Raw genomic sequence first — 17,154 nt, 5'->3', positions numbered from 1 at the left:
TCCTCTTGCAAAGGTAACAACCAGTCCTCTCCTTGAAGGTTTTATAGAGGAGGGTACAGAGGAAACCACTCCAAAGGCAGGGGTAAGGGCAGCACACCCTGGAACTCCCCTTCACCTAATAAGCAGTGGCTTCCCTCCGACTATTCCACACCTGTCGGGGAAAGACTTCAACAGTTTCTCCCCATTTGGCAATCTACAACAACCAACAAATGGGTGATCTGAATTATTCAACATGGTTATTGACTGGAGCTTACCGCCAATCCTCCAAACCTTCCTACTCGCTCTCACAAATTATTGCCAGACCACTTGCAGTCACTCGAATAAGAAGTGCAATCTCTCTTACTAAAGGGAGCCATAGAACCAGATCCACTACAGTACCAAGATTCAGGGGTTTACTCTCTCTACTTTCCCCCAAAAAGATGCCTCCTTAAGATCTATTGTGGATCTCGGAGTTAAACCAATACATACTATCGGAGAACTTTCACATGGTAACCCTTCTATATGTACTTACATTTTTACAGCAGGGAGATTTTATATCTACTCTAGAATTAAAAGATACATATTTTTACATTCCAATTCATCCAGTCTCATCGCAAATCCCTCAGATTTGTGATAGCAGGCAAACATTACCAGTTCAAAGTACTGCAGTTCGGAGTGACCCCTGCTCCCAGAGTATTTACCAAATGTCTGGCAGTAGTCGCAGTTCACCTCCGAAGACAACATATTCATGTCTTCCCCTACCTAGACAACTGGCTCATCACAGCCAGCACTTCCCAAAACTGTCTTGTACACACTAAAACCACAATAGACCTACTTCATCAATTGGGCTTCATGGTCAATGCACAGAAATCTCACCTGCATCGTTCACATATGTTGTCTTATCTAGGGGTCACTATAGACACTCTCAAAGCTCTAGCCTCTCCCAATGTAGCCAGAATTCACAACATTCAGTCTATGATGCTACAGTTGCAACCCAACCAAACATTACCAGCCAGAGGATTCATGCAACTGTCTGGAATGATGGCGTCTTGCATCACAATTGTACCCCATGCAAGAATTCACATGCACCCCCTACAAGTGTGCTTAGCACGTCAGTGAAATCAGTCACAGGTCAAATAACTGATCCGGTGTTGGTAGACGGCCGCACCCAACGCTCTCTGCAGTTGTGGAACCCACAAAATGTATCAAAAGGGCGGCCCTTCATCGACCCTATTCCACAGATCGTGCTAACAGCAGACACATCCCTGACTGGTTGGGATGTCCATCTCCTAGATTACAAAATCTAGGGTCTGTGGAGCGCCAATCACAAAAGTCTCCACATCAACTACCTAGAACTTCTAGCAGTGTTTCTAGCACTCAAAGCTTTTCAAACTCTCCTCATAGGCAAAGTTGTCCTAGTCCGCATGGACAACATGACCGCAATGTACTATGTACGAAAACAAGGGGGTCAAACACTCTCTCCAACTGTCACGCCTCTCTCAAGCCATTTGGAATTGGGCAATCCATCACAGGATTTATCTTCTGGCACCTGGAAAACTGATAAACAATCAAATTGCCGACCTCCTCAGCAGAAAGAGGCAGCAAATTCACGATTGGGAACTTCATCCCAGAGTTCTCCTTCGATACTTTCAACAATGGGGATTTCCACAAATAGACTTGTTCGCCACAGTCGACAATGCAAAATACCCAAACTTTGCCTCCAGGTTCCCACACCCACTCTCCAAAGGCAATGCCCTATGGATAAACGGGTCAGGAATATTTGCCTACGCTTTTCTGCCTCTCCCGCTCATTCAGTTTCTGGTATGGAAGCTCAGGCAAACATCCCTCACACTAATTCAAGTAGCACCCACATTGGCCCGTCAACCATGGTACACCACCCTGTTGGAGCTGTCAGTAGTTCCACATCAAAAGCTGCATCTCACCTCCAGGCCCCTCACTCAGAACCATGGAGAAACAGGCATCCAAATCCCAAAGAACTAAACCTAGCAATCTGACTACTGAAGTCATAGAGTTTGGTTATTTAAATCTACAACCAGACTGTATTTCTATTCTAAAGGAAGCAAGAAAGCCTACTACCAGCAAAGTGGAAAAGATTTGTTCTCTATTGTAATAACAAAATCAATCCTCTAGATGCTTATGTACAAAACATTATCTGTTGCCTGTTGCACTCCCAGAAAACTGGACTGGCTTATACATCTATTTGTTTGCACCTTGCAGCGGTAGCTGCGTATTTGCAGAGGAGACAGCATTTAGCCCCATTCAAAGTTCCAGTAATGGAATGCTTGGAAAAGGTAATAGCAAGAATCCCTCCTCCAACAGTGTGGAATCTCAACATTGTCCTTACAAGGCTTATGGGTCCACCTTTTGAACCTTTGCATAATTGTCCTTTACAGATTCTTTCATGGAAGGTTGCTTTCCTCATTGCGATCACTTCATTGAGGAGCGTGGGGTGAGCTGCAACCTTAGAAGAACCCTTCTTTCAGCTCCACAAAGACAGGGTAGTTCTTCGCAACAATCCCAAATTCCTTCTCAAAGTAGGTTCTGCTTCTCATATTAACCAATCAGTTGAGTTAACTGTGTTTTTTCCTCAACCTGATTCAGTAGCAGAACGAGCTCTTCACACACTTGATGTTAGAAGAGCCTTATTATACTACATAGAAAACGTGAAGATTTTCTCAAAACAAAACAACTGTTTGTTGCATTTGCTCCACCTCACAAAGGCAATCCCATCTCTAAATCTGGCATTTCAAGATGGATTGTTAAATGCATTCAAACATGGTATGTGAAAGCTTAAAGAACTTTATCTATACCCCCTAGAGCGCATTCAACTCACAAAATAGGGGCTACTATAGCTTTTTTTAGATAACATCCCTCTAGCTGACATATGTAAGGCATCAACAGGATCTACACCACACACATTTACCAAACAGTATTGTGTAGATGTGTTAGATAATGTAGGCCAAGCAGTGCTTAAAACACTGAGACAACTGCAACATCTACAGGTTAGCCACTGCTTTGGGAGCATACTGCTTTTTAGTCTATGCAACTCATGTGTATCTACAGCACACATGCCTCGAACCAATTATGTTGCTTACCCACTAAGCATCTGTTCTTGGCATGTAGAGCTGTAGATTCAAGTGCGCCCACCCGCCTCCCCGGACACCTATAGTTGTTGCAGTTCTTACTATTTACATTAATTCGCATGGACATCTCTACACTCAATTATTCCATTCTCACCTTCTTGCGGGAAAGCGATCTAACAATGGAGTCAATGCCCATGCGCAATATCACCAAAAGGAAGAGTCACCTTTCCTCGTGACTGGAAAGACTTCTTTGGAGAAAAACAACTTGCAAACGTATCCAAAACTAGATGGCAGGAGTATGCAAAGCATGTGTAGCTACAGCTCTACATGCCAAAAACAGATGCTTACTGGGTAAGTAACATAATCCTTATATATGAAGGGAAGGTTTTGGGTGTGCTTGATGTACTGGAATTAGGACAGCAATTTGAGGCCGTTTGTGTATAATCAGAACATCTTAGAAGTGGTCTCATACAGAGATTAAATGTTCCAGGGTAGCTGTTATTAACAAGGAGTACACTGCAGATTGTTAATGTGAAGATAGTATCTAAGTGTTAAACAGAATACAGACAGACTGAATGGTGATCTTTGGGCATGATATTACGGATGAGATGGATTTTTATTACAGGTTACATATGACAACATCAGGGGACTCTCTAATAAACTAAGATTAGAAGAAAGGGGGCCCTAAGAAATTGTGGATCACAATAGATGTTGGGAAATCATTAGATGATTTAAATTGAAACCACTAGGTGTGTGGCCAACTGCCGAGGAAGATTGCCGCACACTAGTGCGGCTTCGACACACCACACCCGGCAAGATTAAAATCTGCATTTATCCGCATTGAAACGAGCCATAATTAATGCTGTTCGTGCTAGTGAGCATAGGGAACGTCCTTGAAACTAGCGTGCAGTGATTTGGGCGCTGCAGTCCGGAGATACGCTCTAGGTCCGGAAGACCGCGGAACAACCGTGGCGCTGAGGCGGCCCTTATAGATGCTGCAACGGTGAGGGAGCGCCCGTGATGAAGGTGGTGTGCGGCGAGGAGAGGAAGAAGTGCTTTGGTCCTCTGCCACCCCAGACAGAAAAGAGGCCCTGTTCGGGAACCGACCCGAGCGGCGGTGAGGGCTGGGAGAGGCGGTGAGGACCTGCGGCACCCCCAAGGGGCAGAAGGCGGTGTGAAAGTGCACAGAGCGGCCGGGCAACGAACTGCTAGGATCAGTTGTGTGGACGCGATGGCTTCCGCCGGCTGTAATCTAAGCCTGCCGGCGACGCTGAGACACTCAGGGGAGTAGTGGGTAGAGCCTGCCCTGCAGACGGCTCCCCGGGACATCGCAGATTTGGCTGTATGAACGGCAGGAACACCGACCCAAGGCACTCATATCAGCCTGCCCCTGCAATTCAAGTACTGACTGAGGGGCTTCCTGAAGAAGTAGAGACGCATCAAAGCTGGCGATAGCAGGAATTAAAGACGTTCATTATTGCCTGGCTACGCTGCGAGGGCTGGCGAGGGATAATCGCACACATATCATTCCAGGGATACTGGGTACAGCCCAGCGAACTTAAAACACTGATCCCGGGATAGCAGAGCAACCACCCATAAGAAGCAGCACTGCACCAGAAAGTTGCTCGGACCGTTGGGCCCTAGGGAGCACTGACGAGCCGTGGACTAATTTAATGAGCATCGCCCGCGTGGGAATCGTGACATGGGTTTGTGCGGCGAGCTTTGGGGCCACTCCTGGGATGGGGAAATACACCGGACATTGAAGCACCACAAGAGTGGGGGCACCCCTGGGAAGAAAGATAGGTGAAAAGGGTGTAACGCCAGACACAAAGCAGGGCTTAACTAGTGACGCTTGATAGACCGGAAAAGGTCTTGGCCCTAGAGAAGACCGCATAGGGCAGCTGGCTGGGCCCGCGAGCTCTGGCCACACCCCATGCACACTTGGAGAAGAAATGGCCGAAAGGAAATGCGGCCGCACAACAATGTAAGCAAAACTTGACAAATACGCACAGCAGAAAGGAACATACGCAAAGGAAAAGGAACCGGAGGGCGCGCACGACAGAACGCCCCCGGCTGTGGGGGACAAACCGGCTTGACCCTTAACTATATCATGTTAGCCATCACCACAGTTAGAATATCTCTGGAGGCCAGGACTGACAGCGTGTCATCCGAAGTTTCTCTGATCAGGGCAGACATCCACAATATGAACGCCAGAATCAAGGAGGTGGAAGCCACATTAAATGTATTAACCACAGACACCGCCATGCTTAAAAACCAGGTCAAAGAGCTCGGGTGGGCACCGAGTGAGAATGAGCAGTACATATGTAACTGAACACTACCATGGCCAGTCAACCTGCATCGACGTTGAAAATTCTCTCATGGAACGTTAATGGGTTGAGAGACAAGTTCAAACTGACTGCGGTCCTTCAATATTTACGCAGACATGCCCCCGACCTGGTTCTGCTCCAGGAGATGCACCTGTGTGGGCACCACTACCTGGCACCAAATAGGTTTGGCTACACCCTCTGGGCACATGTGGGCTTTACATCAGGTTCAAGGGGGGTGGTGATCCTGGTCAGGAATTCAGTACCGTTCATCCCGGGCCACGCCTGGCGGGACCCGCTGGGGAGATTTGTGGCCATGACCTGGCCGTGGGAAGGCCGTCATCTAAATTTATGCCCTACATATATCCCCCCTGAGGCTTCACGCAAGCACTTTCCCGAATTTAAGCGTGACATTATTAGAGATGCCACCCAGGGTGTTGATACTGGGCGGGGACATGAACTATGTGATGTCACAGGAATGGGACAGGACAACACGACAAACTAGGACTGACAAGACAGGGCCATTACGGGCTTTGCCTCTGCAATGGGCTTTTCGGACTTATGGTGACTGTATAATCCCTTGGTAGGCAGTATAAGCACATATCCGCAGCACATGGTAGTAGGTCCCGCCTAGACTGTTTTTAGCCAATATACTCTTCTGGTGAGCCCATCACATGGCCAGGGGTATATCGGACCACTCCCTGGTGCAGATCTGGCTTCATGGCCCAACTAGGAACTTCACGCTTCCCCCTCGAATTGCCCTGTTGCATCTTAAAGACGGGGACTTCCAGGACAAGCTCAGAGAGCGCACCCAACAATACTTCGCTGAGAACTCTGGGTCAGTTGACTCTCTCTGCACACCTTGGGAGGCATATAAAGTGGTGATTAGGGGGTTCAATCAGGCAGAGGCGGGCGTACTACAGAAGGAAGGGAGGTGCCTGGCACCCCGGAGCTGCTCATGCGGCTTCGCCTTAAACAGATGGAACTCAGGAACTTGGAGGAGGGTGCGACGCGCCAACATTCACTAGTCACACAGACGTCTGTACGATGCTGGTGAAAAGGCTAACTAGCTCATTGCATGGTTAGAGGCGGGATCATGCTCATGATTGGCTCACGGAGATTACGACTGACACTGGGGAGACACTTAGCCCCGGGGCAGACATTGCAGAGGCATTTGCGTCGTATTATGAGAATGTCTACCAATCGGCGTCCTCGAGGTCATTTGCTGACTCCGCAGACCTGCTAGCGGTGCTATCCCTACTGATTTTGTCCAATGCCCACTGACCTGCGATGCTCCATAGTAGTGGTCACCTTCCCCCCCCTCACCCCCCCTCTCCCCCAAAAATACCCTTGGAGCCTTGTGGCTCCTATCATCCCATATCCCTACTCAACTTCGTAACAGAAGTGCTAGCGAAGGTACTGGCAGACCGGCTTGCCCCTGTGATTTCCACTATGGTCCATCTGGACCAAACTGGGTTTATGCCTCAGCATAACACCAGACTAAACCTCAGACGCCTGTACGGGGTGATGCAAGCTGTAGAAGCAAATCCCAGCGGTGTTGCTGTCTCTGAACGCCTGCATGGCATTTGATGGCATTGAATAGCCATACCTCTAGGTGGTTCTGGCCAGGTTTGGTCTTGGTTCGGGTTTTGTTGCATGGGTACACCTTTTTTATCGGGATCCCACCGCCTGTGTCCGAGTGAATGGGATAGTCTCCAGACCTTTCCCTCTTCACAGAGGTACACGCCAGGGCTGCCCTCAGTCCCCCATGCTCTTTGCTTTAGCACTCAAGCCATTAGCGGCATGGAGCAGAGCAGACCCCATGGTGAGGGGCATTGGCATGGGGGGGCCTAGGAGGAACGAATATCACTGTATGCGTATGATATCTTAATCTAAAGTAAGCAGACCTCGACAGACATTCCATAGGCTCATTAACATAATCCGCCTCTTTGGCACATCCCAGGTTACCAAATAAATTGGGACAAATCCCTCCTTTTTAATCTCGTGGGATCGCTTCCCCCACTCATCTCCGACTGCGCGGCACTGATATAGCAGGACAAATTTAAATATCTGGGACTTTGGATCACACATTCGCCTGAGGAATTCCTCCGTATGAACATCCACAAGCAACTGGTGAGGCATAGCGAAGACATTGCTCACTGGCGTCAACTCCCTCTTACCCTAATGGCCCTCCCGCGACTACTTTATGCTGTATAAAACACGTAGCATCGAAGGGGAACAACGTACCTTGCTTTGGGGTAGCGGGGTGCCGCAAATTGCACTCGGCAAACTCCAATGAAGGGTATACAAGGGTGGGCTTGCTATTTCAGATATAAGGAACTACTACCTGGCGTCCCAACTTAAAAATATTAACAGTTCGGTCTATGCACCACAATCTGAACCCGCATACCGAGTGGACCATCAGGCTATGGGAACGGTAGGGTACCCTGCGGCGCTGTATCAGGGTGGGGGGAGGCTACTCCCTATGCACACCCAGGTCGTGGTACGGACATGGTACGCTGCCACCAAAACGCTAATATGGAAGGACAGGCTGCCCCAACAAACCCCACTGTGGCACAGCGATGCGCTGAGAGAGGTGGGGGACTAAGGGGATTCCGCAGTTGAAGCTGCATAGACCTAGATACCCTCTGGGACATTTGGTTCAAAGAAAGGCTGTTTGCCTTCAGTGAACTACAACTAGCGGACAAGGAACAATACAGGGACATTAGGCTGAAACATGCGCTAAGGTGCCACATTAAGGATAGGGAATCCATACCCGAGTACGCCCCGTTAGAAGACCGACTGCTATTAGATCCAATCCCTGACAAAGTGATTTCTCTTACATATAGGAAACTAATGAACAACCTCTCTGCCCCGCATGGACTGCTTTGGGTGACTTGGGAACTGTATTTGGATATTTTAGAGGACGACGACTGGCAGGAAGCAATACAGAGCCCTAGTGACATAGCTATACGCCAGATTCCGACTGATCCAGTTACGAATCCTACACAGAGCATATTACCCCCGCACACTCCAATATAAGATCGGGAGGGTGACCTCGGAGCACTGTGTTCAAGGCTGCAGATCAGCCGACACCTTTTTCCACATACTCTGGAACTGCCCAATAATACAATGGTACTGGACGAGTGTTGTGGTGGTGATGACGAGGGTTCTCGGGATCCATATCCAGCCAGAGGCATGCTGGCTCCTCTTGGTCTTTACGGGGGAGGACCGATGGCCTGCACATACAAAAACATGGCTAATTTTAGCTGCTTCGGTGGCAAACTGTAATATAGCACTACTGTGGGGGTCCTGGGATCCTCCAAAATTATCTGGCTGGATCACGTATATGGACTGGTGACAACTGGCAGAGAAAGTAGTATATAAGAGTAGAGGATGCCCCAAGAAATGAGAAAAGATATGGAGCCTCTGGGAGAAATTCAGAGCCTAGAGGGGGATGTGCATGGCAACATGATCCAGGAGTTCAGAAAAACCATATGTGATGTGTACACTTGCTCGAGATATGTGCCACATATTATACGGTTGCACCAATACTTTCTGCACAGTGGAAGGTGTACAACATATGACTGTCTGATGTTTTTTGATGTGTAGCTGGCTGGAATCGATTTGTTGTTTAATAAAGAGAATAAAAAAAAATGTTTTAACCACTTTGCCTTGACTCTTTAATGAATTCCAGATTCATTTTTGTCACATTATAGTGCCTGTGTGAACAGATTCAAATATTATAATTTTATTTTTTAGCTTGGTAAATTATATTTAGAACGGGAAGAATATGGAAAATTGCAGAAGATTTTACGCCAGTTACATCAGTCATGCCAGGTACGGTGTTAAAATTTCAATATAAATATGCAGTTTTATTTAATATATATATATATATATATATATATATATATATATATATATATATATATATATATATATATATATATATATATATATATGTATGTATGTACACACACATATATATATATAATATATATATATATATATATATATATATATATATATATGCTGTTGAAAATGTGCAATTTTTGAAAATTGAGAGTTTTTATCCCGATCTGTGTAGTTTTTACAATTTTGTAGTATCTAAAATGAGACTTCGGGGTTTCCCAATTGGCAGTGATGCAGGATAGTTTATGATGAAACGTTCCAAAGCTTGTTGAAAGGGTCATGGTCCAGAATCCATAACTGAGCTCGTGGCATGTGGTTTGATAATCATTGCAGATATATTATAACCTTGTTATTGCAATAAAGAAGAAATGTCAAGACAGAATAGTTTTTATCTAAAGTCTTCCATTAATGAACTCCGTACAGGGGGGGGGGGGGGGGGGGGGGTGTTTGTGTGGTTGTGTGTGTGTGTGTGGTTGTGTGTGTGTGTGGTTGTGTGTGTGTGTGTGGTTGTGTGTGTGGTTGTGGTTGTGTTTCAACAGAGGGCAGCACCTTACAACAGAAATACTCTTTGTGATGCTATTTGCAGTCTAGTCGTAAATACAAATCGAAGAATTAAGATCCCTAATTCTATGCCAAAATAGATCAATGTTCTGTTGTTTGAGGGTGGGGAAGAGGTTGGTTAAAAACTCTGACTCCTGATCCTTTGCCAAAACAGCTGACCATTGCCTTGCTGTGGGCGATCACTGTTCTCAGTGGGGCATATTGCAAACCTCTCTCGCAATAAGAAATGGATCCGTTTTACGACAGCGTGGAAGGCGTTCAGGTGCTTCACAATGGATAAACATTTTGTGGTCCTCTGATTGTTAAAACTTTTAGTTGGAATATTTTAACAAACTCACAGAGTTGGAGGTGCAATGTGTGAGAGGTCACAGCCCCAGGATACTTCAAGAATTTAATGAAACCTTAGTCTCTTACAGGTAGATGGCTGATAAGGAAGGTAATGTTTTGAGGGAGGAGGCCAGTGCATGTGAGAATGGTGAAGGTGAGAGGCCAGTCAGACACTTGCCTAGCTGCTCCAACAGTGTTATAAACAAGCAATTGTTTATTTGTTCCATACTGCTACAGGGGAGGTGATTGAAGGTAATGAGGCTATATTGCAGGAATATAAGGTCCTCAACAATAAATTGTATGTTCTTTAGTCTCTTGTGGACCCCAGCCCCATTGAACAATACTTGGATGGGGTTGCCCTTCAGTGGCCAGAGAGGAGCACTAGATCCTCTAGGAACCTATTGAGGTTCAGGAAATTGCAGCAGTTGAGGGCATACCCAGGGGAAAGGCGCCTCGCTCTGATGTATTTGTGCTAAGTTCTATAAGGAATTTAAAACAATGCTTTCCCTGTGACTAACTGACTTGTACCGAGAAGCTCTGCAAGCAGATTGCTGCTCACTGCAGGTAAAATTGATAAAGATTGTAAGTCTGCTTTCTTTAATAAACCATGACAATAACCTATTGGTCTGAATGGTTGGTAATTACTTTAAAGAAAAGTCTGATACTCCCAGAACAATCGGGGTTTACATCCGGAAGAATGATCATCAACAATTTATGACCCTTTTTAGCACTCATGCATTAGATCTACCAAGATTTTAAAGCTCTATCTGTTTTATTGGATGCGGAAAGGGCATATAACTTCCTTGAATGGCCCTTTTTATTTCGAGTCCTGTGAAGAATGTGGACTAGCCCCAACATTATAGGACTCGTCGAGTTACTGTATCCGGAGCCTGTCACCTGTGTGTGCGTTAATAGTAATACCTCTGAGCTATTCCCTATTTATAGAGGCACATGTCAGGGTTTCCTATTTGCCCCTGCTATTAGTGCCACCGATAGAGCCCCTTACTAGCTGGTTAAGAGAAAGACGCACCCACATGGAAATGCTGTTTTCAACAAAACTGTGCTTGTGTCTCTCTGCACTGATTGATTTTTTTTTTTATTTATTTAGCGCAAAACTGGTCCCGAAGGCACCAGAGTATCCTCAACCAAGATCTAAGTGTGCCTTACTCGTTAGGGTCAAAAGTAGTTCAAATTATCCCCCCTTGTGTTCTATATCAAACGATGTATCGGGGCAAAAGCCGACGATAAGCAGCAAGAGAAAAGATAAAGGAGGGTGCTTCTAGTGCAGAAAAAGGTATGGTGTCCTGCCAAATGCTCTTTATTTAATATATCATAGCCAGGTTGTAGTGAGCATAGGGTCAAGGCGCCCCCTCACCCCCACACATCGGCTTACTGATATTAGGCTAGCTCTTTAAAACAACCCCCCAGCAGAGGGATTACGCAGGGTTGCCAAGCAGATAAAGTTATAAAACGGGCAATTTTAAATCACATAGCCTAGTTTTAGTGAGCGCGAGAGCAAAGCGCCCCCCCTTTCCAATCGGCTTACCGATATAAGGCTAGCACAGTATCCTCGAGATGCAAGACGTCACAGTCGGAGAACGAAAAAGGCGGGAAACCAATAGCTTCCCTGTACTGATTTAAATACTCGCGGTAGCTGGTGTTCGTTGAAATCACCTGTATGTCACAAACATAGTCAGCCATCAGGCATTCTGTCATGCCTTTACATCATGGCGGGCATCTTGGAGTGGTGCTTATTTCCATAGCAAAGCCCTAATACTTGTAATAAGGCTGAAAGACTCCAAAATATCAAGAATTAAATTGCCTACGACTATCATGATAACTAAAGTCGGAAGTATCTTAATACATCTGAGATAATATAATTAACGAGGGAAATCTGAAAGGATAAAAGTAGTTCGAAAAGCATAATTTTCAAAGCAACATTTTCTTCATAGGTCGCCGAAAATGGGCCAACAGAAATGTCCATCCACAACCTATTAAATGCATCTGAGAAAGCCTCGAAGGCGGCCATCTTGTAAGTATTATTTAGACCAATGAATAGTATAGTGTCAATTGATGGGCCTGTGTGGCATCCATCTTTAAACGTGTTATTTTGCAGCAGGGGAAACATCTCACAGGAAAATATCCTATTTTCCAATAGATCTAATACATAGTCTGACAATATTGTTTTATATAGTCAAAGGTTCAGTAGCAAACAGTTGTTCTGAGAGGTCAGCAATCTTAGGCCACAACCCCAGTCCAGGGTACCATGCACCGAAGCCCTAACATATGCACAAGAAAGGGAAAAATAACATAAGAAAGTGATGAGAAGAGCCACAACAATAAAAACAATAACGTATATATTACAAACAAAATATAAACAGACGCCAGAGAAAAAAAAAAAGCCAACCAAAATGGCTTCATCAGGGATCTCAAACGGGGTGAAAAAACATGAACAAATATTCCTAATGTCAGCAAGATCAACATCATGAGAATAAAACACATTTTCATATCGGTAATCATAGAGATGTCTGATTATAGGCATATATTGAAAACAGAGCAACATTCAAAACGCCTTATAAAAAAAAAAAAAGGCTTACAGTTTTTAGAAATGTGATCAATATACAGAGGTCTAAGGTTCCTATAGGACGCAAGTGTGTTCATTAGATCACACATTGGCTAATTTTACATACTGACAGATAACTTCTGTATACGGATGGAATGTTTCATCCAGATATGGTTTGTCAACTGCCAAACAGAGTAGTCTTTCTACAAGAAATGGTGCATTTGGTCATCACTATTGTGCCCCAATTCTACACATCGCAGTCTACAAATCCACCCAGTCTAATTTTTTTCTCAAAGCCAAATCCCTGTCCCTGTTTTATTGACTTGAATTTCGGTGGAATCGAGCAGAATATTTGAGCTTCGCAGATGCCTCTTTTGGCCAGCTTTTGAAAGTTTGTCAGTGAGGTCATTAGGATTTCCGGTGTAGAGAGATTTGTGGGTTATGCAAGCAGTTTTGAAAATGCTTCTTGCTTCGATTGGAAGCCAATTGAGTTTCTTGGGTGTGGAAGAGATGTGGTCATTTTGCCTCTTCCCAGAGAGAAGTCTGACCACTGTGAGTGTGGATTTCATATATATGGGGTTGATTTTTAGAGTATCTGTGATTGTTGCGTTGTCTTAATCCAGTTTATAGATCTTCACGGGGGAGGAAGGGTTTTTATTTATTTATTTATTATAGATGTTTCAACATCTAGAAGGCACTTTTTGCCAAAGTATTAATATGTTCTTTCATGTTTAAATTATTGTCAAGAGATATCCATAGTGACTTTACAGAGTCAGAGATGGATAGTTTCAAGCTTAGTGCTTTTAGGTTGTCAAGCCAGTTATGGATAGAATATGACTTTCTTTTAGGCTGAATGAAGAAGAATTCGGTTTTGTTTGGGTTAAGCTTTCAGTGGTTGTTGGTCAACCAGGTTTGTACCATGGAGAGTATGTTGGCTAGGTGATGGTTGTCTCTAGATGATGAGATTTTGATGTAGAGTTGGGTGTCATCTGCATAGAGACGGTAGGCAATACTGGTCTACTTTAGGAGCATTGCAAGGGGTTCCATATAGAGGTTGAACAGGGCAAGCGACTAGATTGATCCTTGGGGAACTCCTTGTGAGACTGTTACTGCTAGGGAGAAGGAATTATTTAGTTTGAATAGGTGGTTCAGGAATGCGGCGAACCACTGCAGGACAGTTCCGTTGATGTCAGCACGCTTGGAGAGGGTGTTTAGGAGAATGTTGTGGATAACGGTATCAAAGGCCGCAGAACGATCCAGATGGATTAAGTGGCCAGCCTCACCATCAACAAGATATCTATGTAGGTCATCAATGATGTTCAGGATTGCAGTCTCAGTACTGCCGCCTTTCCTCAACCCGGATAGGAATGTATAATGTAGGTTGAATTTTTCAATGTGGTTGTTAAGTTGAAAGAGCATGCGACAACACCTGGTGGCCACTGCCCTCTGCAAACCCCCCACACGCAGGGATCAGAACTGCAACTTCAGCATCATACTCAACTCCTCCCTCACCATGAACAGACGCATCAACGCCATATCCTCCACGTGCTTCAACACTCTCCGCATTCTCTGCAAGACCTTCAAATGGATCCTCCTGAATTCAGAAAGACTGTCACCCACACACTCACAACCAGCAGACTTGACTATGGGAACGCCCTCTACACCGGAATCAACAAATCTCTACTACTCCAACTCCAGACCATGCAGAACGCCGCAGCCAGACTCGCCCTCGTAATCCCACGACTAGACCACATCACCCAGCACCGACGAGACCTCAACTGGGTCCCCGTCAAAAAGAGAATGACTTTCCCGAACTCCTATGTATAGGTGCGGGAGTTCCATCAGACTATAATCATCCCTCTGCTGAGGGGGGGGATCGAGGCAGAGGGCGCTGGAGTCGACTGAGAGGCAATCTGCAGGTCATTTAAGACGCAGGAGGCAGTGGGCTCACCTGAACAGCAGTATTGATGCCTGTGTCTGGGGTGCAGTGGTCTCCGGAACTCCAGGATTAGGGAGCATTGGGGGGCACGGCAGCTGTTGTGGGCCAGTCTGGACCCTCTGTCTTCATGGGGTCAAGGCGGGGTCTGGTCAATAAGGCGCAGATATCCACATTTCTTAGTTTGTTTTGTTCTTTTTCCTGTTTTTCTTTCTAATGCTTAAAATGGGAGGCTCTATGATCTGGGCTTTGGAGGGATTTATGCAGATTGCGATACCTGGCCCTGGGAGCTGTCATAGGTTGCTCATTCTTAGTCGGCAGCCGTCTTTGTGTGAAGAATCACGAGAGCAATCTTGCAGTTGTCATTACAGCTAACCAGTTTTGGGTGGAGATCAGGAATTTTTTATCAGTTGAGGAAAGTTAGAAATGTTCCCTCTTACAGGCAGGAGAAACAGACCAACTATTGAATATCCGCTCTCATTGTGTTAAGACTCTGGAAATATCTGGAAATTTATATATATAGGGACTGGCAATTGTTGAGTCATAACAGCTATGGCCCAGCAATCGAAAAAAACCAATGCACAGATTGAAAGATGTATACAAGTGCTTCCGTCTATGGCGGGCTTAATTGCACTGATTAAAATGATTGTGTTATTCATTTTCCATCCCGTTCAGCTAACATTTGGTTGCTAAAATTAGATCCTTGTTGACCAAACTTGTGTGGAGTGGTAAAAAACCCAGATTAAGGTGGGAGACTGTTAGAGTACCATTCAAGAATGGGGATTTGCAGTACCTGATTTAAAATATATTTATATATTTGTTCGAGGCATATGAGCTGTAGATCATATGTGTTAGCATAGATTGCCATCTGGTGTTGGGCCCGGATGTTTGCACTTTGTTTTTCTTCGGAGAATTCTTTGTTGTCACGAGGTAGGTGACTCCTCCCTTGTTATGGTCTAAGACCAAGTCGGCTGAAATGGAACACCTCCACTTTCCATATCATAAGCTCCCCCCAACTTTAGATAAGAGTGTTATTAACAGAATAGAGTGTGTTAGCCAGTTGTTTGAGGGTGGGAAATTCCTAACATTAGAGCAGTTTCAGGGAAACAGTGATTAATGCCCCGGAGGTGTGTGTCCTTTTTAGAGTCAGACATGCACTGTCTTTCAAATAGCTTTATTTCTGAATGAGCCAGCTGAGTTCCCCCTTCTCACACACTTTAATGCGGCTCCGGAAGCTCTTGGATGAGTTGTCTGACTGTAGGTATTATATATGAACTGTATAGCAGCTACTGACAGTTTGGCCCTGTGAAAATGAGAACTAGATGTTCTGGCATGTGTGGCTGTAGATTCAAATGCTGTGCATAAGACCGCCATCTAGTGTTGGGTTTGGATGATTACAAGTTGTTTTTCTTTTAAGAAGATTTTCAAGTCACAAAGTTGTGTGACCCCATTGTTAGGTTGTTTTTTTATGCTGACTGATGTACTTTCTCACGCTCCGGTTCGAGATTCTTTTGAGCTCCCTTTTGTTCACCAGTAGATCCCTTTCTCGATATTGTTTTGATCGCGTAGTTCTCCTTGTGTTCCAAGCAAAACATCTATTTTGCTTGATACCTGATGGCCTATTCTGTTGAGATTTGCCATGTATTGAATGATTGAGGGCTTGTGCTTAGTGAGTTTCGCTTTGGACAGGGCTGTTTTGATTTTAAGGAAGTTGTACAGTTCTATGTCTGGTAAATTGTGCTTTGTTTTTAGCATGCTGAAAGTAGAGGGGATTTCCCCCTCCTCCAGCTGAGCTTGGTAGGAGATTTTCCATGAATCTATAGATAGCAGTTCCCCCCTGTATTTTATCTTTGTGTTTGCCCACATTGATTCCCACCTTGAGTTTTTTACGCTGTTCCATTTTTTGTTCTACTTTAAGCAGAGCATTTCTCGTGTTTTTGAGTATTGGATTTGCAGCCTGTGTTTGTTTGTTAGCTGTGAGGAGAGCTATTGGCTCAAGGTTGTTTAGTATGGCTCTCTCAATTGTAAGCCAGACCGGCGTGTAGTCCTGGATGGGCAGGACCCATTAGGCCCTACTAAGACCCAGCTCGACCAAACTTAATGAGAAAACAATCACATACTGGGAGAAACAACTCGGTTCTACAGCGCGAAAGAACTCCACCTGCTATGGACCTCCCCCATGCAAAACAAAATCTCCCCGGTTTCAGCACAGATAAAATTCTGGCTCCTACACAAAACTTACTAGACCCCGGCTAGCCTGGCGACTCTGGGCCTGAGGGATAATGACCAGTGCTGGAACTGCGACAAGGAAAAGGGGGACCTGGCACACCTTATCTGCCACTGTCCCAAAGTAAAAAAAATTCTAGGAGAAGATTTTCACCTTCACAAATAAAACGTTAGGATGCACACTAAAAGCAGAATTTGCAACCCTAACCACTGCATTTATGA

At 45.1% G+C, this 17,154-nt stretch overlaps 1 protein-coding gene across 2 annotated transcripts in view; it reads left to right on the top strand.

The window, feature by feature from the left end:
* COPS2 (COP9 signalosome subunit 2) overlaps nt 1–17,154 on the top strand; it is a 289,702-nt gene that overhangs the window by 117,304 nt on the left and 155,244 nt on the right. For both annotated transcript variants that reach the window (XM_085644223.1, XM_085644221.1), the window contains exon 6: nt 9,170–9,247. In XM_085644223.1, the coding sequence (XP_085500349.1) occupies nt 9,170–9,247 (78 nt within the window). The remainder of the gene's footprint in view (nt 1–9,169; nt 9,248–17,154) is intronic.

The sequence above is a fragment of the Triturus cristatus genome, chromosome 3_1 (genome assembly GCF_964204655.1).
Source record: "Triturus cristatus chromosome 3_1, aTriCri1.1, whole genome shotgun sequence".
Lineage (NCBI taxonomy): Eukaryota > Metazoa > Chordata > Amphibia > Caudata > Salamandridae > Triturus > Triturus cristatus.
The sequence above is the reverse complement of the archived record's forward strand: the minus strand, read 5'-3'. Positions and strand labels throughout refer to the sequence as shown.